The following is a 23948-nucleotide window of genomic DNA, read 5'->3' as shown; positions in this document are numbered from 1 at the left end:
TATTTATAGGCTAAGGTGTCTCTAAAGCGGCAAAAACTTAGACCTAAAAGAGCCATCTTGGCTAGCTTGGAGAGCACGGAGAAATCCTCTCCATTAAGAGAAGGACAAATGGCATAAATCCTCTTTAATGAGAGGGGGACATGTGGCCACTACTTATAGAGAATCATCTTCATTCCTAGAGTGACATGTGACCACTAATTAAGAAGAAAAATTCTCCAAAGGGAGGGTGACACATGGCATAGACAACCCATCCCTCCTTGTCCATCAAGTTAGATGAAACTTTGATCAGCCCAAAATCACATCCAACTTTGGTCAACATTGTATCTTGGCCCTTTGGTGACTCAAATGGTCAAAACCCCATTCTACTTAGCCCAAAATAAATCCTACACTACTAGACTTATAATACAAAGCCCTAATAAATTGTACACTACTTGGCCCAAATTACTAGACCCAAAATTATTCTTACTCTACTATAAGTTTCATGATGGCTAGAGATGGCCGAAGAGAGAGAGTATAGGCCCTCATCTTCCACAAATGACTTCAACTAATCTTGAATTTGTTTTGGGCATGCCTAAGGGTATGCCATCAATACTGATGGGGTGCCATGAAAAAGAGACGCTGCTTCAAATCTCAAGTTGGGGAAGACAAAGATAGTGTGTGCAAAAAAGATGGGAAAGGGGAGTGTTGTTGACAGTGCAAGCAACGTTATTAGGCACATCGTGAGGCAACGAATTTGGTCAAAGGTTTTAAGGTTAAGTTGCTTTGCTTTGATAGAGAAGATGGCCATAAATAGAGGGAATAAAAATGCTACACTGTATGGATGGTGAGGAAGGAGGTGCACCACCAACGGTTACAAAGTCACCAACTATTATTGTCGTCGTCGGTGACAATGACTAGGTTTTTAGGTGGAAGAGAAGATGACCTAGGTTTCTTTGAAGAAAAGAGAGATGTGTTGATACAAGATTGTTTAAAAAAACTAGATTGTCTAGCAACCTATGTTTTGAAGTTTAACAAACAACACTCGACGAAATATTGATCATAAGATATAATGTTTAGTGATGACATGTACTAAAGGATAATATTGGATGAAATATATCTAGTATATCGAACAAGATAAACATAAATAATATAATGCTTGAAGTTAACTCTGTTTAAATGAAATACAATAGAAACACAATCTATGTAATCGTTGATGCTTAAAAGTTGAACATACAAATATGGAAAGTCATCAAGTGTTTGTCAAGACAAGCTATCTAGGATATCAGAATAACACACTAAATGTTATCAAAAGCTGCATAATTATCTGATATCTCGAACATATCCAAGGCACAAGGTACATGTGGTGTCAAACGCTATAAAATTTTCAACAAAATATCTAACACTTTAACAAAAGTTATAGCATCTGAAAAGAAGTTCTTTTAAACATGTCTAAACGATGTACTTGAGGCTAGACATCATTTTGAAACAAAAGGCTTAAAAGATCATATCATAACATACCAAACGATTTTCCTTCGAACAATACATTTATTAAAACATGCTAAGATGTGAGAAAATATTTTGAACACGCAACATGCTTAACGGTCATCAACGTTTAAAACATTTAATGTTGTATGAAAAATTACCTTTTGGCTTGCATGATTTTTTCTTGTTATTTGTACAGGTAATGTCAATACTAAAACTTTATTCAGGAGCGTCACACAAAGGACAAAAAAATGTTAAGTGATAAAAAGAAATTCTTAAAATGTTTCCTCAATCTTTACACTAAAAGGTCGTACAAGCTACATTTGAATGAAAGCACTGTTTTGCTATAACGTAGACCTGAATTTAACTAGCTGCCTAAAAAGCCTATGAAGTCTATCCAGAAGTCAATTATGTGTTCAACGATCATTTCTCAAGAGGATTATATAAAGAAGATTCATTGAAGTTGAAGAAGGTGAAAATAGAAGAGAGAAAAGGAAAGGGAGAAAGAGAACATATTCAAAAAATATCATAAGACAATATCTCTACTCTACCTCAAAGCATATATCGTTTGATGTTCTACAACATAAAAGGAAGAATCCCATACGTTCACAGATTGTATTGTATTGATCCTCTCCGTACAAGTTATTCAAATTTGTATTTGTAATCAAACACAGATTCTGTTTATATTTAAACACTTCTATTGAGCTAGTCAAGATTAACTAGGAAACCAGGAGTGGTTGACAATACTCAATGTATACAAAGAGTGGTTATAATACTTGAAAACTATGAGTGGATAAACTCATTATAATCAAGATTGATTAGGATTGATATCGGGAGTAGTTAAACTCGAACTAGTCAGAAATGATTAGAGGAACCATGAGTGGTTAAAATACTTGATGTATAGTTTCTACTTGATTGTACTCTTAAATAAAATTAGTGAAACTTCTCAAAAGTTTTAAAAAAGACTAAACATATTTCAGAATTGAGTAAACTAATATAAAAACATGTGTTATTACCTTTTTTATTTAAAATATTTTCCTAAAATAATTTATTAAAAATACAATCATCTAATAATTATAGCAAATTCTCTAACTCCTGCTATAATTCATAAGCAATATTATTTATGTAAAGTTTCTAAGAATTACCAAATTCCAAGGATTTGGTTGGAATGTTCACATTTGCTGAGCTTAGGCAACTATAATTATAAAACTATGAATCTTATTTTTTGAGATTCCTCACACACACTTATACAATTCAACTTTTATAAGAGTTGTGAAATAATTCATTATTTTCATTTTTCTTTAGTTAAATATATTTTTATTTCTAAATTTTGGTATAAAATTAAAATTTATACATATTCAAAACTTTAATACATTTTCTCCAAAGTTTAAAAATAAATTAATATAATCTTTTTAATTTAATGTCATAAACAAATTAAAAGTTAAATTTAACATAATACATATTTAACATGTCAAAAAAAATTATATAATTAAATTAAAAAAAACTATATTCATTTATTAATTAAATTTTAAATTAATATATATCAAAACTTGAGACAAAATCAATTCTAATTTTGTGTCAAAATTCAAATCATATTCAAAACTTTAATACATTTTCTCCTGTAACATCCCAAAAATACAGTAATAAAACCATATAATAGAATAATTACGATTAATAATAACACAGGTCAGTTTTAACATTAAAGGAGTATACTACTGTGGCCGAACGGCCTTACAAGAACCACAACTTAATCTGTACAATAAAAATAGTATTTGACCGAACGGTTTCCAAAGCCAACATCGAGCGGTCATACAAAACTTAAAGAAAAAGGTGAACGAACGACCACCTAACCAAAATGACCAACTACAAGCCGAACGTCCTATTGTTCGGTTTTCACATCGACTTCGACTAAGTTCTCTTCCTCCAAATATTGCTCTTCCAACGCCTCTTCCAGTAGCGCGTCTCCTTCTGCTCACATCCACACGGATGATCATTGCAAAGACAAGGACGGACGTACAGACGAGACAACACAAGGAAAAACACAGGGTAAGCTTATGTAATTTAATTCAAGTAATAACATACATTTTCATATGCAAGCACGTTCAAATACATTCCAATAAACAATTCAATCAAACCCTGATACTAGACCGACTATCCGGACTGTATGAATTTTGTGTAGCTACGATGTTCGTGCACCTGGGTGATGTAGTAACTGGAATTCTCATCAGCTGCCACCCGAGGTTTGGTCTGTTCCGTCCAAAGTACCCCTAAGGACTAGGACCTCCTGTCGTTCCCACACATGACGTACCCCCTCTACGTGAGGACGAGTACTCACGGAACATCAAGATGAATCGCCAGCCAAGCCTTTTCCACATTCATACTTTACCAATCTCAATTCTCAACCCTGAGTCGTTCCTCCCCGGAACGCTCGTTCAAATCCACAATATTCCATTCATCTCATATTTTCTTCATCGTTCATTATCAATCATCTCAAGTTTGTCTTTCATTACCAATCACCTTACTTTCATCTTTCATTATCAATCATTTCAATTTCCTCTTTGATCAAAAGTTTATAAAAGACATCAAATACCGAACATTAGTCCTCACTTAGAACAAGGACGAACACTGGAGACGAGACGGATATGTCTCCAGTTCCATAATAGAATAAGACCAAGAGAGTTACTTTTAGATTCAAGAATAATCCCGAGTAAAATATATATAATATGTAACGAAGTCATTTACATCGTGAATCAGTTAAATGAACTGACCCTCGGAAGTTCAGACCCATACTCCAACAATAATTCAAGTACAGAGGCTCTAAGCCGGATTCCATGAACGTGGACACATCAGAACGTTAAATAACCATAGTTTAGAATCAATAATATACAGAAACCGGATGCCGGTTAGTGACCGAACACGGTAAGGATATGTTACTGAAATTTGGACGAACGCTATTTCATCAAGATTGATTATACGAGAATTGGGTACGAGCGCTTGGTATAAGACCGAGCCCTACTCCTTACGAACGCTGGGTGTGAGACCGGGCACTAATAAACTTATAATAAAAGGGTTGATAGTTATATTATGTTACTATTGAAGTGGTGTTTACGAACAACAATAATATACAAGTACATATACATATATTAGGTTTATCGTATTAGATTCAGGCCCCACTATACTTGGCCGAACGCTCAAGCATAGTATTACCACACGAAGTCGCTCGTCCTAAACTAGGATTCTCTCCAAATGAAAGAATCCATTTTCAACTAGGTTTACCAGGAAAACCGAACGGTCAATGACCATTCAGTGACGAACGTACTTTATCATAGTGAAATCTCATTTACAGAATCCTTTACATTCCAACTCATTTTTCTTAACTTATAACTTCATAACTTCAGAACTTTATAAAATTCCTATCATAATCAATCTTCATATCTCATACAGCACATATCATATAAGTTTCATATATTTCATACATTATGACCTAATTCATTCATATTTCATTGCATCTCATCCAATAAATGAACGTTCAGACAGTTCAACAGCAAACAAATCAAATTAAATTAAATAAGCTTCCCTTACCTTGATACGTGATTGAACGGTCTAAAAGTAGGTTTTTGGTTCGCCCGACTACAGCTTTCTACCGTCAACGATCACTTAACTCTCCCAACTAAACCGAACCACATAAAAATCAAAAATAACTTAGACTACACCCCTGCATGCAACCAGAACTTGGTTTCACATGTAACAAAAAGATCGAACGACTAAGGGGAGAAAACTTACCAACTCAAACTTGAAACTTGTTCGGTTCAAGATGAAGCTTGGGTCGCCGGGAACAGTTCTATGGTTTCTGAATGATGATTAGAGAAGAGAAAAGGTTAGATTTCTTAGAGAGAAGATATGATTTCTAGTGAGAAGGAGGAGAAAATGAAAGATCAGATTTTTGGAAGAAGAAGGGTGCATGCAGAGAGGGTGGGAAGAAGGTTTCAGAAAATCATTTTTCTTCCTACGTAAAACGAGTGTCCGCTCTTCTACTGACACCTGCATCCCACTATCTGATTTCAGATCCTCGTTTCTTGACACCTGGCGTCAATGTAGAAGGTTTTGGGTGCGTTTTTAATGAGCTGACAGGAGGGGTTTTGGGTTGCTTGTCTGAGGTCTCACACAAGGGGTTTTGGGTATATATATTTACGAGGTCTGACATTCCCCCTAACTACAAAAATTTTCGTCCTCGAAAATTAAAACTTACCCGGAAATAGGTGAGGGTACAAGTCCTTCATGGCATCCTCCACTTCCCATGTAGAGTTGTCACTCGTCTTTTCGTCCCACACCACTTTCACCATTCTGATAGCTTTCCTTTTGTAGTACTTGGTGTCACTGTCTTCAACGCGAACTGGCTGCATCTCCAGCGTTCGGTCTTGACGAAGACAAACGTCTTCCAACTCCAGTATGTGAGAGGGGTCGGCTATGTACTTTCGGAGTTGGGAAACGTGGAAGACTGGATGGAGGTTGGACAGTTGAGGAGGTAAGGATAACTCGTACGCCACTGGTCTGATCTTCCTCAATATTTGATAAGGTCCGACGAATTTTGGGGATAACTTCTTGGGTCGCATGGCTCTGCTTACTCCCGTGGTCGGATTTAGCCTAAGGAAAACGTGATCTCCTATAGCGAACTCCAACGGCCTTCTTCTCTTATCTGCGTAAGATTTATGTCTGCTCCGAGACGTCTTCAACCTTTCTTGTATCAATTTCACCTTCTTGGTCGTCTGTTGAATAAGCTCAGGTCCGGTCAGCACTTTCTTTCCTTCTTGAAACCAACACAACGGCGTGCAACACTTCCTTCCATAGAGGGCTTCAAAAGGAGCCATTCCAATGCTGGACTGGAAACTATTGTTGTAGGTGAACTCCACTAAAGGCAAGACTTCATCCCAGATGCCCATGTGATATAGGACGCACGTCCTCAGTAAGTCTTCAAGCGTCTGGATGGTTCTCTCGGATTGGTCGTCCGTCTGTGGATGATACGCCGAACTCATTTGAAGTTTGCTACCCAGCTCGCTCTGCAAGGACTGCCAGAACCGAGATGTAAATCTTGTGTCTCGGTCCGAAATGATGCTGGATGGGACTCCATGTAAACGAACGATCTCGTTGATGTAGAGCTGAGCAAGCTTCGTCATGGACATCTTCAAATTGACCGCTAGGAAGTGGGCGCTCTTTGTTAATCGATCCACTATAACCCAGATGGAGTCGTGATTCTTGACTGTGCGGGGCAAGTGAGTCACAAAATCCATGGAAATGCTGTCCCATTTCCATTCGGGAATCTCAAGCTGTTGTAGTAAACCGCCTGGCCTTTGGTGTTCAGCCTTCGCTCGCTGACAAGTTAAGCATGACGCCACGAAACGAGCAACATCATTCTTCATTCCTGGCCACCAGAAGGATTTCCTGAGATCTTGGTACATCTTAGTCATGCCAGGGTGCATGCTAAGACGACTTTGGTGTCCTTCTTCCAGGATAATCCTGTTCAGCTCTCCGTCATTAGGAATGCACGTCCTGTCCATGTAGCGTAAGAGACCGTCCGTTCCAGTGTTGAATTCCTTGGCCTGATCCGTACGGAGCGCGCTCAAGATCTTCGCCAGATCTTCATCCTCTGCTTACTTCTCTCTGATTCGGTCGAATACATTACTGGATATTCTAAGGTTACAACATCTGATACTGTTCGATTCCAAGTCGAACTGTAACCTTAGATCTCTAAAGCTCTCCACCAAACTGAGTTCTTTTACCATCATAACCGAGACATGAACTGCTTTTCTGCTTAAGGCATCCGCCACCACGTTAGCCTTTCCAGGATGATAGAGCAGTTCAAAATCATAATCTTTTAAGAACTCCAGCCAACGCCTCTGCCTCATGTTCAATTCTTTCTGATCAAAGAGGTACTTGAGACTCTTATGATCACTGAAGATGTGGAACGTAGATCCATACAGATGGTGTCTCCAAATCTTCAGGGCGAAGACGACCGCTGCTAATTCCAGGTCGTGCGTCGGATAGTTCTTCTCGTGGATCTTCAATTGACGAGAAGCGTACGCGACCGCTCTCTTCTATTGCATAAGTACACAGCCCAAACCTTGGTGAAAAGCATCGTAGTATACCTCGAACGGTTTGGTCGTGTCAGGGATAACTAGGACTGGAGCGCTCGTCAACTTTTTCTTCAGTTCTTGGAAACTCTCTTCGCACCGATCGGTCCAAGCGAACGGTTGATCTTTTCTGGTCAGCTGAGTTAGCGGAGCTACTATCTTAGAAAATCCCTCAATAAAACGCCTATAGTAGCCCGCTAGTCCCACGAAACTTCGGACTTCAGTGACCGAACGTGGACTAAGGGGAGAAAACTTACCAGCTCAAACTTACCAGCTCATCAAACACCCCTGCATGCAACCAGAACTTGGTTTCGCATGTAATAAAAGATCGAACGACTAAGGGGAGAAAACTTACCAGCTCAAACTTGAAACTTGTTTGGTTCAAGAAGAAGCTTGGGTCGCCGGGAACACTTCTACGGTTTCTGAATGATGATCGGAGAAGAGAAAAGGTTAGTTTTCTTAGAGAGAAGATAGGATTTCTAGTGAGAAGGAGGAGAAAATGAAAGATCAGATTTTTGGAAGAAGAAGGGTGCATGCAGAGAGAGTGGGAAGAAGGTTTCCGAAAATCATTTTTCTTGCCACGTAAAACGAGCGTCCGCTCTTCTGCTGACACTTGCATCCCACTATCTGATTTCAGATCCTCGTTTCTTGACCCCTGGCGTCAGTGCAGAAGGTTTTGGGTGCATTTTTAATGAGCTGGCAGGAGGGGTTTTGGTTTACGTGTCTGAGGTCTGACACAAGGGGTTTTGGGTATATATATTTACCAGGTCTGACATCTCCAAACTTTAAAAATAAATTAATATAATCTTTTTAATTTAATGTCATAAACAAATTAAAAGTTAAATTTAACATAATACATATTTAACATGTCAAAAAAAATTATATAATTAAATTAAAAAAAAACTATATTCATTTATTTATTAAATTTTAAATTAATATATATGAAAACTTGAGACAAAATCAATTCTAATTTTGTGTCAAAATTGAAATCATATTCTACTTTTGTTTTTCAATGTTTTCCTCTTCTATAGGCACACCTCTCTTTTCCTTCTTCCTCCACTGGTGTCCCTTCTCTATCAAGCCTCTTCTTCTTCAAGCTCACCACCAGAATCTCTTTATTTTTTCTCCCCCTCTATTCTCCTTTTACAAAATAAATAATACATTTTGAATTATAAATTCGAAATACTAAATCTGTATTAATTCATAAACGATTTTTCTTGATTCCAAATACAAAAACTTCCCTTGGAACATAATCATCATTTACCATTTTTCTAAAACATTAATTATCATAAAAACACTTTACAAGTCATTTAATGTCTTTCGTCCCTTGGCCTCCCGCACTTCAATGGATAGATTATTTTAGTCACTTTTACTATTAGCCATCCTATTCATTGTTTTCACCTCATCCTCCCAAAATCTGCAATAAATGATATAATGCTGAGAAAAACCTTTGATAAAATGTCCACCATCTCACGTTTTTCCATTCACAAACTTGAACTTACGAACTTGCTTAAAAGAGCCAAATACAAAGGATCAACACATTAATAAAAGAATTGAATTCACAAAATATGACAATTTTGTTCCACCTGTACAATTTTCTGAAGCTAAATCAGCAACGTATTTAATTGGCTACAAAATTGATTGATGACACCCTGCTTCTCAACGGCTAGGAATGTTCATCAGGTTCAAATTCAGTTGTTTGGTCCTTTTTTTCACTTCAAATTAAACAAATAAAGAGACAAAATCAGAGCTCAAAATCAAAGGAAGAATATTGCCTAGATGTGTTTAATCTCACCTCTATAACAAACCATTTACCAAAATACCTTTAGCTTCTCTACGTCCACCGGGATACCTCTCTTTTCTTTCGGCTTTTGATTTTAAGCTCTTTTCTTTCCATAATTAGAAATCATCGTTTACTTAAATATACTAATGTACTTCTTACCCCTTTTCTTTGGAGTTTGCTATATCAGCTGATGCCTCTATTCTCTTTTTTTCTGTTTTTTTCCTTCCCCTGTGCAAATTCTTTACTTCTTTGATTTAACTTTTTTTCATTAACAAACCTTTTTCTTTTAGCACTAGTTTTTGTTTCCCTCTCAATGCTACCCATCTTCATTTCCTCGACATTCTTCGCACCGAAAACCTACACAATATGTCACGCCCCATTTAATGTCTCTGTGTTTCATTAATGCACCCACGCCCCTCCACGTGCTGTGCCATTAATGTGCACTCACAGTCTCTGATTTTCTCTGACAAGTGTCACTATGGAACATTCTAAAATGATAGTGGGATCCACGTGGCAGATGCGGATAGACGATTGTCCTACGTGGGAAGAGAAATGTATTTCTCTGGAAAACTCTTCCCATTCCTCTGAACACTTCATCTTCTTCCTTAAATTTCTGATCTCCTAAATTCTCCATCCTCTCTCTAAAACCTTTCTTCTTCTCTCTTCTGTAACTCATCATCCTTTGCTCCGTTCACGTTTCAGCACCGTGAGAAGCATCCCTGCACCGTGAGCTTTCCATCAAACCGAACAGTTTTGGATTCTGAAACGGGTAAGTTTCACGTCCTTAACTGCTCTTCATTTATCCCCATGTAAGCCTCGTTTTGAACTGCATGCACTTTCTCTGAACCCGTGTTGGTTGCTGAAATTTTAGTTTAAGGAGTTTGGGTTGAAACGTAAAGGGTAGAAGAGATATACTGGGATCTGGTTTTTCTTTTGACGAACGAACGCGCAATCCGGGTAAGGGAAGCTTATTAGATTTAATTCATGTGATGTCTGTACTGCATGTGCGTTATGTGATGCTTGAAAAATATGATTTCTGATATTTGACTTTTGAGTTTATGAATATGATTCTAAGATGATATATGAATGTGTTGCATGTATGTACTGGGAAATTATATGATTGTGTGTATGAATGTTCTGCAAATTTGTATGCAGTATGATTTTGACCTTTGATGTGGTATGTGATTTCGATTCGAAGCTTGAGAAGTATAGAAAACGCTGTGATATGATTAACTGCATGAATGAAAGTTATACTGGAAAATGAGTTACTGAAAGAGTAAATTTTAATATGAGAAGTATATGCAAATGAACGTTCGTTATCGATACGGTCATTGACCGTACGGTATTTATAGTAAAATTCTTGAAGAAGTCGAACCCTTTCATTTGGAAAGGATTTCCTATTGAGGACGAACGCCCTCTTATATAGTTTTACGTTGTGCTTTCGGCCAGACGTAAACATCACGAATGTTGTGTGAGAATTTAGAAGTCTGACAATATCCCTTTGAACTCTTAGTCAAATTATTGAAATATAAACTTTAAATATCTCATCTTGTATAAATCCCAATTTTCTATGATTTTGAATTCAGCTAAGAGTCTCGACCTAAAAACGTACGTCCTAAGTGGCGTCCGGTCTTAGACCGAACGCTCGTTTAAAAAGATAAATGATAAGTAGCGCTCGTTCTTATATCGAGCGTTCGTCTTTGGTAGCGTTCGACCTTATGTCGAGCGTTCGCTCTTGATAGCGCTCGTTCTTTTGTCGAGCGTTCGTAATTGATAGCGTTCGACCCTTGTCGAGCGTTCGTCTTTGATAGCGTTCGGCCCTCTGTCGAGCGTTAGCCTTAAATAGCGTTCGTCCTGATTCTTTAAATAGCGTTTGTCCTGATTTCAAATAACGTTCGTCCAAACAGTTAATTAACGTTCGTCTTTTTATGGAAGTGTAACTAAGAATGAAAATGTGATGTAGAGGGAAGTATAAAATGTGCGAACATTATATGAAATGATATTATGATTTTAGAATTTGAACGAGCGTTCTAGGGTGGAACGACTCTTGGTTGAAAATTGAGATTTGTAAGTATGAACGTGGTAAGCTTAGATGGTGGTTCATCCTGATATTCCGTGAGTGCTCGTTCTCAAGTAGAGAGGAGTATGTCATATGTGGGAATGGCAGGAGGTCTAGTCCATAACTGTAACTTGGACAGAATAGACTAACCTCAGGTGGCTACTGATGAGCATTCCAGTTACCCCACCTGAGTGCACGGACGCCTTAGCTACACAGGTTTCATACAGTCCGGACGGTCGGTCTAGCATCAGGGTTTGGATGGAATTATTGTATGTATTGTATGTACATGTTTGTGAATTTACTTGCTGTATTTGATACGTATGAAATATATGTTTTACTTAAATTAAATTCAATAAGCTTACCCTTGCACTTTCCTTGCGTTGTCGGTATATGTGTATCCGTCTTGTCCTTGCCATGATCATCCGTGTGGATGTGAGCAGAAGGTGATACTTCCCTGGAGCAAACACTTGAAGAAGAAGTCTTAGCTGAGGAGAATCTCGTTGAAGTGGAAGTGAAGGCCGAGCGGTAAAGACGTTCGGTTTTCAGTTAGTATATTTGGGTAGCGAGCGGCTGTGAGCGAGCGCTCTTTTGGGGATTGTAAATAGTTGAACGTTCGGCCAATATTTTGTAAACCGTTCGTTCTAATTCTTTTGTGAACGCTCGTTATTTTTTTGTGTGTATATGTAAGGCCGTTCGGCCATTTTTGCACACTGCTCACGTTAATTGTAAAACTGCTATATAATATTAATACATGTTAATATTCTATTATATAGTTGCTGACTGTATAATTTTGGGATGTTACATTATTGGTATCAGAGCAGTTTTGTTCTATAAAAAGGACACTGTAGGATATGAGTGCACCGTGCTTTTGCTGTGTGCTTATTATATGTTTGGTGAGTTATTGTTTTTAACTCTTAAACATTTCTAACGTTCGCTTTTCTCTGGCTCAGAGAACAAATGGCGCCTAGACTTCCTCCTCCTCCACCACCCAATGGACCAGATACGTCCGACAGTGCCAGGTTGTTGGAAACTGTGATCGAACGGTTGCAACAACAAAACGCTACACTAATGGAGCAGAACGCAGCTGCTTTAAGAAGTCTTGAGGCCGCACGCGAGAACTCTGAAGCTACTCAGAGACAATTAATGGAACTCATCGCCGCCACAAGGGGCACACCAGGAGCGTCCTCTTCCAATGCCGTTCATCATACCGAGTGGAGTTTGGAGAGTTTTCTTCAACACCATCCAGCCAAGTTTAGTGGGAAGGGTCTTCCGGATGAGGCAGATCAATGGCTGCAGGATATGGAACGGATTTACAACGCCAAGAGGTGTCCAGATGAGAATCGTTTGGCTTTCACGGAATATTTGCTTACTGGAGAAGCAAGCCATTGGTGGGCGAGCATGAAGGCTTTATTGACGGACGCTCACAGTCCTATTAACTGGGAAATATTCAGAGGCAAGTTCTATGAGGAGTACTTTCCGGATAGCGTTCGTTTTTCTAAGGAAGTGGAATTTTTGCAATTGGTATAGGGAGGAAAGTCAGTTTCTGAATATACGAACAAGTTTAAACACTTGGTTCGTTTCAACACCATGGCAACCAGTGAAGAGTGGCAATGTAGAAAATTTGAGAATGGGTTGAGGAGCGATCTAAAGGTATTGATCTCCAGTCTTTGCATTCGGTCTTTCCCTGCAATGGTCGAGAGGGCTAAAGTATTAGAGAAAAATATGGCTGAGGCAGCACAACATAAGAAACAACAAGCGTCAAGGGCACCAGTTCTGTCGAGGCCCAATCTGAACCGGAACAGGACACCGTACGCTCGTCCAGCACAGAATAGTGGGTCTCAAGCTTTGGTAGTTGCTGGACAGTCAGGACAACAGGGGCCGGTTAGATGTTTCCAGTGTGGAGGACCCCATTTCAGGTCGTCATGCCCTCAGTTGATTGGAGGGAAATATTGCACTCGATGTAGAAGGAACGGCCATCTGGAGAATGAGTGTAATATGGGCGGACGCGCAGTGATGAGGCCGCCGAACGCTGGAAGGAATCAACAAGGAAGAGGTGGACGAGCCCAAGCTGTTGGGCGTGTGTATGCGATCACTGGGGCAGAAGCAGCGAGCTCAGGTACGCTCGTCACTGGTACCTGCTTAATTCATGGAATACCTTGCTGTGTGTTATTTGACTCGGGGGCGACACACTCCTTCATCTCGAAGGCGTGCGTTGCTAAGTTGGGAATAGCTGAGAGCGAGATGCAGTTTGATCTGGTGGTGTCGACCCCAGCAGCTGGTGAAATCAGGACATCTACTGTGTGCGTTAGATGTCCTATTGAGGTAGAAGGGCATAGATACAAGGTGAATCTCATCTGTTTGCCTCTCAAAGACTTAGAGGTAATTTTGGGAATGGATTGGCTGAATACCAATCGTATTCTCATAGATATTGGAGCTAAGGAGTTAATTTTTCCTGAAGAAGACAAAGAGGAGTTGGGTGTGACGCTCGGCAAGTTGAAAGAAGATATTATGGAGGGCGCGAGTTGTTTCTTGATAATGACGCATGAAGACATAGGGGTTGCGGATGAGAGCTTTGAACGTTCGTCCAATAGGTACACTGAAGGACGAACGGTTGTGGACGAATTCCCGGACGTCTTTCCGGATGAAGTGCCAGGACTACCTCCTGTTCGTGAAGTGGAATTCACGATTGATTTGGTAACGACCGCGGCTCCCATATCCGTTCAACCATACAGAATGGCACCTGCTGAATTGGTTGAGCTTAAAACGCAAATTGAAGAATTGATGGACAAGAGGTTCATCCGCCCAAGCGTGTCACCTTGGGGAGCACGTGTATTGTTGGTGAAGAAGAAGGATGGTAGCTCACGGCTATGCATTGACTATCGTCAATTGAATAAGCTGACCATCAAGAACAAATACCCATTGCCTCGGATTGACGAATTGCTGGACCAATTGCATGGAGCGAGCGTCTTCTCAAAGATAGATTTGAGATCCGGCTATCATCAAATTCGAGTTAAGGAAGAAGACATTCAGAAGACGGCCTTCCGTTCACGCTACGGACATTATGAGTACGTAGTCATGCCGTTCGGTGTGACGAACGCTCCAGCAGTCTTCATGGACTACATGAACAGGATCTTTAGGCCGTACTTGGACAAGTTTGTGGTAGTGTTCATTGATGATATTCTCATCTACTCCAAGAGCTGTGAAGAGCATGAGGAACACTTAAGGGTGGTACTTGGAGTGTTGAGAGAAAAAGAGCTGTACGCTAAGTTGTCTAAATGTGAATTCTGGATGAAGGAAGTGCAGTTCTTGGGTCATGTTGTATCCGCGGGTGGAATTTCAGTTGATCCGGCTAAGGTACGAGCGGTTTTGGAATGGGAGAGTCCACGCTCGGTCACGGAAGTGAGAAGCTTCGTGGGGCTCGCAGGCTACTATAGGCGTTTCATTGAAGGATTTTCTAAGATAGTAGCACCATTGACTCGTCTTACAAGGAAGGATCAACCGTTCGCATGGACTGATTTGTGTGAAGAGCGCTTCCAAGAGTTAAAGAATAAGTTGACGAGCGCTCCAGTTTTGGCGATTCCGGACACTGCCAAACCCTTTGAAGTCTACTGTGATGCGTCTCACCAAGGGTTGGGGTGCGTTCTAATGCAAGAAAGACGAGCGGTGGCGTATGCCTCTCGGCAGTTGAAGATACATGAGAGGAATTATCCAACGCACGATCTAGAGCTGGCAGCGGTCGTCTTTGCATTAAAGATTTGGAGACATTACTTGTATGGATCCGTCTTCCAAGTCTTTAGCGATCATAAGAGCCTCAAGTACCTCTTTGATCAAAAGGAGTTGAATATGAGACAGCGGAGGTGGCTCGAATTCCTAAAGGATTATGAGTTCGAATTGCTTTATCACCCTGGTAAAGCGAATGTTGTGGCGGACGCGTTGAGCAGAAAGGTGGTGCATGTGTCGTCCATGATGGTACGTGAGTTGAACCTTGTGGAAAGTTTTAGAGACCTAAGGTTGCAGTTCGAGTTGGAGCCGAGCGGTATTAAATGCTGCACCTTGAGGATATCAAGTGATGTGTTCGACCGAATCCGGATGAAACAACGAGAGGATGAAGAATTGATGAAGATTTTAAGCGCGCTCGGTACGGATCAAGCCAAGCATTTCAACGCTGGAACGGACGGCATGTTACGTTACATGGGACGGACGTGCATTCCCAATGATGGCGAGCTGAAGAGGATTATCTTGGAGGAAGGACATCATAGTCGTCTCAGCATACATCCTGGCATGACTAAGATGTATCAAGACCTTCGACGTTCGTTCTGGTGGCCAGGAATGAAGAATGACGTTGCACGTTTTGTGGCATCTTGTCTGACCTGTCAGCGAGCGAAGGCGGAGCATCAGAGGCCGGGCGGCCTACTGCAACCTTTGGAGATTCCTGAATGGAAGTGGGACAGCATTTCAATGGACTTCGTGACTCACTTGCCTCGCACGGTCAAGAATCACGATTCTATTTGGGTAATAGTGGATCGTCTAACGAAGAGTGCTCATTTCCTACCCATCAACCTGAAGATGTCGTTGACCAACTTGGCCAAGCTCTACATCAAAGAGATCGTTCGTCTGCATGGAGTGTCGTCCAGTATCATCTCTGACCGAGACACAAGATTCACCTCTCGGTTTTGGCAGTCGTTGCAAAGTGAACTGGGCAGCAAACTCCAAATGAGTTCAGCGTACCATCCTCAGACGGACGGTCAATCCGAGAGAACAATCCAGACGCTTGAAGATTTGTTGAGAACGTGCGTACTTGATCACATGGGCGTTTGGGATGAAGTCCTACCATTAGTGGAGTTCACCTACAACAACAGCTTCCAATCAAGCATTGGAATGGCTCCATTCGAGGCTCTTTACGGACGCAAATGCCGCACACCACTTTGCTGGTTCCAAGAAGGAGAACACATATTGACTTGACCCGAGCTCGTTCAACAAACGACTGAAAAGGTGAAATTAATTCAAGAGAGGTTGAAGACGTCCAGAAGCAGGCAGAAGTCCTACGCAGATAAGAGGAGACGACCCTTGGAGTTCGAAGCTGGCGACCACGTTTTCTTGAGACTGAATCCAACTACTGGAGTAGGCAGGGTGTTACGACCAAAGAAATTATCTCCCAAGTTCGTGGGGCCGTATCAAATTCTAAGGAAGATTGGACCTGTAGCGTACGAGCTAGCTTTGCCTCCTCAATTATCCAACCTTCATCCAGTATTTCATGTCTCGCAACTCCGAAAGTACGTGGCCGATCCCTCGCACATATTGGAACTGGAGAACGTTCGTCTTCGACAAGACCGAACGCTAGAGATGAAACCGATTCGCGTTGAAGACGAACGCACTAAGTTATACAAGGGAAAGGACGTTCGGTTAGTTAAAGTAGTGTGGGACGAAAAGACGGGCGACTCTACCTGGGAAGTGGAAGACGCTATGAAGGATTTATACCCTCACCTCTTCCCTGGTAAGATTTAATTTTCGAGGACGAAAATTTTTGTAGTTAGGGGGATTGTCACGCCCCATTTAATGTCTCTGTGTTTCATTAATGCACCCACGCCCCTCCACGTGCTGTGCCATTAATGTGCACTCACAGTCTCTGATTTTCTCTGACAAGTGTCACTATGGAACATTCTAAAATGATAGTGGGATCCACGTGGCAGATGCGGATAGACGATTGTCCTACGTGGGAAGAGAAATGTATTTCTCTGGAAAACTCTTCCCATTCCTCTGAACACTTCATCTTCTTCCTTAAATTTCTGATCTCCTAAATTCTCCATCCTCTCTCTAAAACCTTTCTTCTTCTCTCTTCTGTAACTCATCATCCTTTGCTCCGTTCACGTTTCAGCACCGTGAGAAGCATCCCTGCACCGTGAGCTTTCCATCAAACCGAACAGTTTTGGATTCTGAAACGGGTAAGTTTCACGTCCTTAACTGCTCTTCATTTATCCCCATGTAAGCCTCGTTTTGAACTGCATGCACTTTCTCTGAACCCGTGTTGGTTGCTGAAATTTTAGTTTAAGGAGTTTGGGTTGAAACGTAAAGGGTAGAAGAGATATACTGGGATCTGGTTTTTCTTTTGACGAACGAACGCGCAATCCGGGTAAGGGAAGCTTATTAGATTTAATTCATGTGATGTCTGTACTGCATGTGCGTTATGTGATGCTTGAAAATATGATTTCTGATATTTGACTTTTGAGTTTATGAATATGATTCTAAGATGATATATGAATGTGTTGCATGTATGTACTGGGAAATTATATGATTGTGTGTATGAATGTTCTGCAAATTTGTATGCAGTATGATTTTGACCTTTGATGTGGTATGTGATTTCGATTCGAAGCTTGAGAAGTATAGAAAACGCTGTGATATGATTAACTGCATGAATGAAAGTTATACTGGAAAATGAGTTACTGAAAGAGTAAATTTTAATATGAGAAGTATATGCAAATGAACGTTCGTTATCGATACGGTCATTGACCGTACGGTATTTATAGTAAAATTCTTGAAGAAGTCGAACCCTTTCATTTGGAAAGGATTTCCTATTGAGGACGAACGCCCTCTTATATAGTTTTACGTTGTGCTTTCGGCCAGACGTAAACATCACGAATGTTGTGTGAGAATTTAGAAGTCTGACAATATCCCTTTGAACTCTTAGTCAAATTATTGAAATATAAACTTTAAATATCTCATCTTGTATAAATCCCAATTTTCTATGATTTTGAATTCAGCTAAGAGTCTCGACCTAAAAACGTACGTCCTAAGTGGCGTCCGGTCTTAGACCGAACGCTCGTTTAAAAAGATAAATGATAAGTAGCGCTCGTTCTTATATCGAGCGTTCGTCTTTGGTAGCGTTCGACCTTATGTCGAGCGTTCGCTCTTGATAGCGCTCGTTCTTTTGTCGAGCGTTCGTAATTGATAGCGTTCGACCCTTGTCGAGCGTTCGTCTTTGATAGCGTTCGGCCCTCTGTCGAGCGTTAGCCTTAAATAGCGTTCGTCCTGATTCTTTAAATAGCGTTTGTCCTGATTTCAAATAACGTTCGTCCAAACAGTTAATTAACGTTCGTCTTTTTATGGAAGTGTAACTAAGAATGAAAATGTGATGTAGAGGGAAGTATAAAATGTGCGAACATTATATGAAATGATATTATGATTTTAGAATTTGAACGAGCGTTCTAGGGTGGAACGACTCTTGGTTGAAAATTGAGATTTGTAAGTATGAACGTGGTAAGCTTAGATGGTGGTTCATCCTGATATTCCGTGAGTGCTCGTTCTCAAGTAGAGAGGAGTATGTCATATGTGGGAATGGCAGGAGGTCTAGTCCATAACTGTAACTTGGACAGAATAGACTAACCTCAGGTGGCTACTGATGAGCATTCTAGTTACCCCACCTGAGTGCACGGACGCCTTAGCTACACAGGTTTCATACAGTCCGGACGGTCGGTCTAGCATCAGGGTTTGGATGGAATTATTGTATGTATTGTATGTACATGTTTGTGAATTTACTTGCTGTATTTGATACGTATGAAATATATGTTTTACTTAAATTAAATTCAATAAGCTTACCCTTGCACTTTCCTTGCGTTGTCGGTATATGTGTATCCGTCTTGTCCTTGCCATGATCATCCGTGTGGATGTGTGTCGCAACCGGAATCGCGACGGGACGACGATCCAAAAGGAAACGGGTTTTGAAAAGAGATTTGGAGTCGCCACCATAGTTTATTATGGAAAACTACGGAAAAACCATAAAACGATAAAGCACGGTCCACGAAAACCAGATTCTGGGTTCGGGAGTCGGTTACGTGTAGGGAAGGTATTAGCACCCTACAACGCCTGCCCTAAGGCAGTACCTTTAACTAAATGCGCGAATATGATGTGGTTTTCAAAATGTTTAACTATCCCCTAAAATAAAATTTTAAATAAACAAAATATATTTTTTAGTTTTTTGGGCCCGACAAGGATTGACCTTGCTCCTACGTATTCTCATCAAAAATGAGAAATCAGGGTTACGTAGTTCTTTTGAAACTGTTTGAGAAGTTTGTTTGGAAATTGTTTGAAAATTTGTTTTGAAATGATTTTGGATTTTTGGGGAGTGAACCTGACAAGGACTGGCCTTGCTCCTACGTATCTCCACTCTTGATGGAGAATCAAGGATCACGTAGTTCTGGGTAGCAAGGCTATTTGTTGTTTAAAATTGTTGATGTTTTCGGGTTTTTTGAAGATTTTATACCTTTTTTTGTATTTTGTTTAAGAAAGAGAAAAGGTTGTTAGCACAAGGACGATGCGTGCGATCACACATGTGCCTAAACCCTTAAAACGTATTTTTTGTAATTTTAGTTAAGAAAGAGAAAAGGTTTTCAGCACAAGGACGATGCGTGCGATCACACATGTGCCTAAACCCTTAAAACGTATTTTTTGTAATTTTAATTAAGAAAGAGAAAAGGTTTTCAGCACAAGGACGATGCGTGCGATCACACATGTGCCTAAACCCTTAAAACGTATTTTTTTGTAATTTTAATTAAGAAAGAGAAAAGGTTTTCAGCACAAGGACGATGCGTGCGATCACACATGTGCCTAAACCCTTAAAACGTATTTTTTTAAATTCCTTTATTTAAATTGTAAATATTGCATTATTAAATATATATTTTAGGATAAGTAAATATGTAGAATGAGTAGATAGAAGAAAACAAAAAAAATAAAAATAAAAGAAATAAATAAAACAGATGAAATAAGATAGACAAAATAAATGAAATAGAATAAAATGAAATAAGAAAAACAAACAAATAAAAATAACGAGCGTTGGGGGAATTATGAACGGACGTTGAGAAAAATAGCCTGGATGACGAGCGTTTGTGGGTGATATGACGAACGTATGTGGAGTAAAGGCTGGATGACGAGCGTTCGCTGGGGAGAGTTGACGAACGTACGTTGAGAAAAATAGACTGGATGACGAGCGTTCGTGGGTGATATGACGAACGTACGTTGAGTACAGGAGGGTAGATGACGAGCGTTCATTGGGAAAGGGTTGAATGACGAGCGCTCGCTGGGACGAGCGTTCGTTGTTGGCGTTGAATGACGAGCGCTCGCTGGGACGAGCGTTCGTTGGGGACGAACGTTCGTTGGGAAAGGGTTGAATGACGAGCGCTCGCTGGGACGAGCGTTCGTTGTTGGCGTTGAATGACGAGCGCTCGCTGGGACGAGCGTTCGTTGGGGACGAACGTTCGTTGGGAAAGGGCTGAATGACGAGCGCTCGAGCGTTCGGTCAGGAGTTGAATGACGAGCGCTCGTTGGATCGAGCGTTCGTTGTTGTCGTTGAATGACGAGCGTTCGCGAGCGTTCGTTGTTGTCGTTGAATGACGAGCGTTGGCGAGCGTTCGTTGTTGGCGAGCGTTCGGTTGGGAGTTGGTCACCAAATGGTCCGTCCAAGAAGTGGACGGACAGACGTTCGTTGAGGAGGTAGGGGACGAACGTTCTAAAAAGGCTTAACGTGCGTTATTTATGGGCTTGGCCCACCCGGGTGATTTCTAACCTAGAATCTCTTAGGGGTTTGGCACCTTCCCTTCCATTCCTCACCCACTCAGATTCAAACACTCTCCCGTAAGCTCACTCCCACGACTCACACACTCTCCAGAGACCCAAGGTCTCTTACTCTCTTCGCGGGCTGATGGACAAATTTGTAAGCACCAAAATATGATGTCACAAACTTGTTTCACAATCGGCAAGTATGACCGAATCGTTCAAGTAATAAAACTTGGTAAGACCAAGTATCGTTCTTCCCAAAGGACTCACGGCCTAGTTTAGTTATGTGGTTTCTTGATTAGCTAAGACTTAAGAAAACAATAATTGAAATTTTAATATGCAAGACGAAAATAAACATGTATGCATGAATTGATCAATGGCAAAGATAAAAGATAAACACTTTCAATGGAATATATGAATGAATATGTTGTTGGGGGTCAATTTCATCTCATCCACTCTCATATATTTTAGGAATTCAACATTCAAATCATCATTGTTAATGCCACTCACTAATGTACCATTCTAGATGGCTTCTCCCTAATCAAATAGTTCATACAATTCCTAGCATTCCTAATGATTAGTTCATTACCGCAGGAGCTTAAGGCAACCAATATAATATTGTCAGTAAAATATTGGGAGAAATTCCCCGGATCTAGATTTCCCCGTACGTGTCCGTATCAACAAAACCAATAATCATGCATTAGAATGAGTTAAACAATGCAAGCATTGAGCAAAGAGGAAAAACCCTAACTAATGATGAAAAGAAAGCATATGTCTTAATTCAAAGATGTATTCAACAAATCCATATATGAGAGCTTCAAGAGATTACATTGATTCCCCAACAAACATACAAGGTTTAGTTCACCATATTCATGGTGAACCTAGATGAATAACAATGAAAGTATGAAAGAATAAACCCAATAAAGGTGAAGAGGTAGCCTGAGCATCCAAGATCCTCCTTCAAAGGGGTGAAAGAGAGAGTGTTTTCCTCGTTTCTGCCAAAGATGTCTAACTAAAGGACGTGCAAGCCCTTATATACTAATCTAGAGTTACAAAAGATTACAAAAGCCCAAGCCCAAAAAGTGCCGCTCAGCGCCATTTACCGCTCAGCGGTAGTTACGCGTCTTCTTTCTTCCCCTCAGCGGCCATTTGCCCCTCAGCGGTTCCAACGCCACCTCTTGAGTGCCGCTCAGCGGTAGTTTGCCGCTGAGCGGTGCCTTCGACTTCTCCTTTTTGCACTCTTTCTTGTCTTTTCTAATGTCCTCTCTCTTATTCTTCACTTCTTTCACCAAATTCACCTCAAAACCTGCACAAAAACACTTAAATCAAGCATAAACCTGTCCAGCTCTCTTATTTCTGAAAATATACACAAAAGGCATGATTTCAAGCTAGTTTCTAAGTCTAAAGGTTGCTTTTAGTATCAACTTTAAGCATGAAAATAACAGTTTTTCAACTGTTATCACGGGCTCGCCGCCACCTACGCCAGCGCCGGCCACCTTTGCCTCAACCAGCACACGCCTTGGCCTCGCCGGCGACAACTCGCGTCACCAGCCCTACTGCCGACCGCGGCGCCACTGCTTTCTCTCCCTCGCTCCTCTCACACTAGCCTAGGGTTGAGGCTTTCCCACCTTGGGCACTTCCTGCCGCCGCCTCTGCCAGAGCCGGCCACCGTCGCCTCTAACTGGAGCGCGCTTCCTCACCGGCGCTACCAGCATCGCTTTCCTCCCTCTCCGTTCGCGGATTCTCTCGACTGCTAACCGTCCCGGCAACACCACTCTTCCCTCTCTTGTTTTCCATCGTTATCTCCTTAATCCGTATAACAGACTATGTGCGTGTGTGCTGTTTGGTGAGGAAGAAGATGAAGGCGTGGAGCTGGTGAGAAGAAAACGGTTTAAAGGCTCGACTTTATGCGGGTGTTTGCAGATGAAGATGAGTTATCAGTGAAGGCAACCATGGAAGCTTACCGAGACCGTGCTTGGGGGTTGAGATTTTAATCTGATATTGTAATGTGCTTATGCTTTTGGTTTTTTTTTTTTTGTTTTCTGTATATGCCTATTCAAATCCTTTGCTTTGCTGGTGATTTGGCAATGAGCGGCTTTGCTGATAATTGCTTTTGGTTGTGGTTTGGTTAGAATGCTTGAGAGGATATGAAAGGGGATGACAATGCAAAGGTTCAGTGGTGGATTAGCGTTTTACAGGTGAAAGAAATTGGGGATGGTGTTGAAATCACTGGAGAAGGCCGAGGGGTTTGGCTGGATATTGATTTGGTCTCTTTTGTTTGCTTATTTTTTAGTACAAGGAGGATCAGGAACAAGGTAATCAGGAGATTGAAACTGAAGATATTAGTGGCAAAGTCATACATGGGAAGTCACATGGTGAATATGGGAGGGTGATTGTGCGTGGAAGGATGACGACGGACGGGAACATTCATACATCCAAACACACTTAAACAGAGCAACATCACAGTATAATGCAGTATGACTACGCAAGTGAATAAGGCGTGCTTACCTCTAGGAGCTCCACTGGCCGCCGTTAACTATGTGAATCCGGTGCCTCCTCCTCCTCTTCCAAGCTGGCTTCCGCGTCTTTTTGCAGGTGCCAAACGTGGTGAATGCCCTCTCGAAGCCCTCACCAATGGTGCCCAAGATGAAGGTCTGAGAGACAGTGTCCAAATCCCCTTTTTTCTTTTCTTCCTCCAAACTCTCCTCTCTTTTCTGTCCAAAACCAGAATAATCCTCTCCTCTGCTCTCTCTCGCTATGTGTTTATTGATCCTTTCTCTGTGCCCCGTATCAAAATCCCCTTGTACCGATCCCGTACATCCCAAAACGTCTCTGCCATTCCAAAACCTCTCTGCCATCACCCGCGTACACTGTAAAACGGTTTCTGCTCCCCTTCCTTCCAACACGCGCACCCCGTACCCTGTCTCCTAACCCCAAACATTCCTTTCTCTTCTTTTTTTTTTCTTTTTAC

At 41.0% G+C, this 23948-nt stretch overlaps 1 protein-coding gene across 1 annotated transcript in view; it reads right to left on the bottom strand.

The window, feature by feature from the left end:
- Window positions 1-9474: 9474 nt before the first annotated feature.
- LOC148200294 (DEAD-box ATP-dependent RNA helicase 36-like) overlaps window positions 9475-23948 on the bottom strand; it is a 42721-nt gene continuing 28247 nt past the window's right edge. Inside the window, exon 6 of the mRNA XM_088113554.1 lies at window positions 9475-9729. Coding sequence (XP_087969680.1) covers window positions 9699-9729 — 31 coding nt within the window. The 3' untranslated portion in view covers window positions 9475-9698. The remainder of the gene's footprint in view (window positions 9730-23948) is intronic.

Source organism: Vigna umbellata, chromosome 4, assembly GCF_029865625.1.
Source record: "Vigna umbellata cultivar VRB3 chromosome 4, Vumbellata_1.0, whole genome shotgun sequence".
Taxonomy (NCBI): domain Eukaryota; kingdom Viridiplantae; phylum Streptophyta; class Magnoliopsida; order Fabales; family Fabaceae; genus Vigna; species Vigna umbellata.
This window is presented reverse-complemented; position numbering and strand designations above follow the sequence as displayed.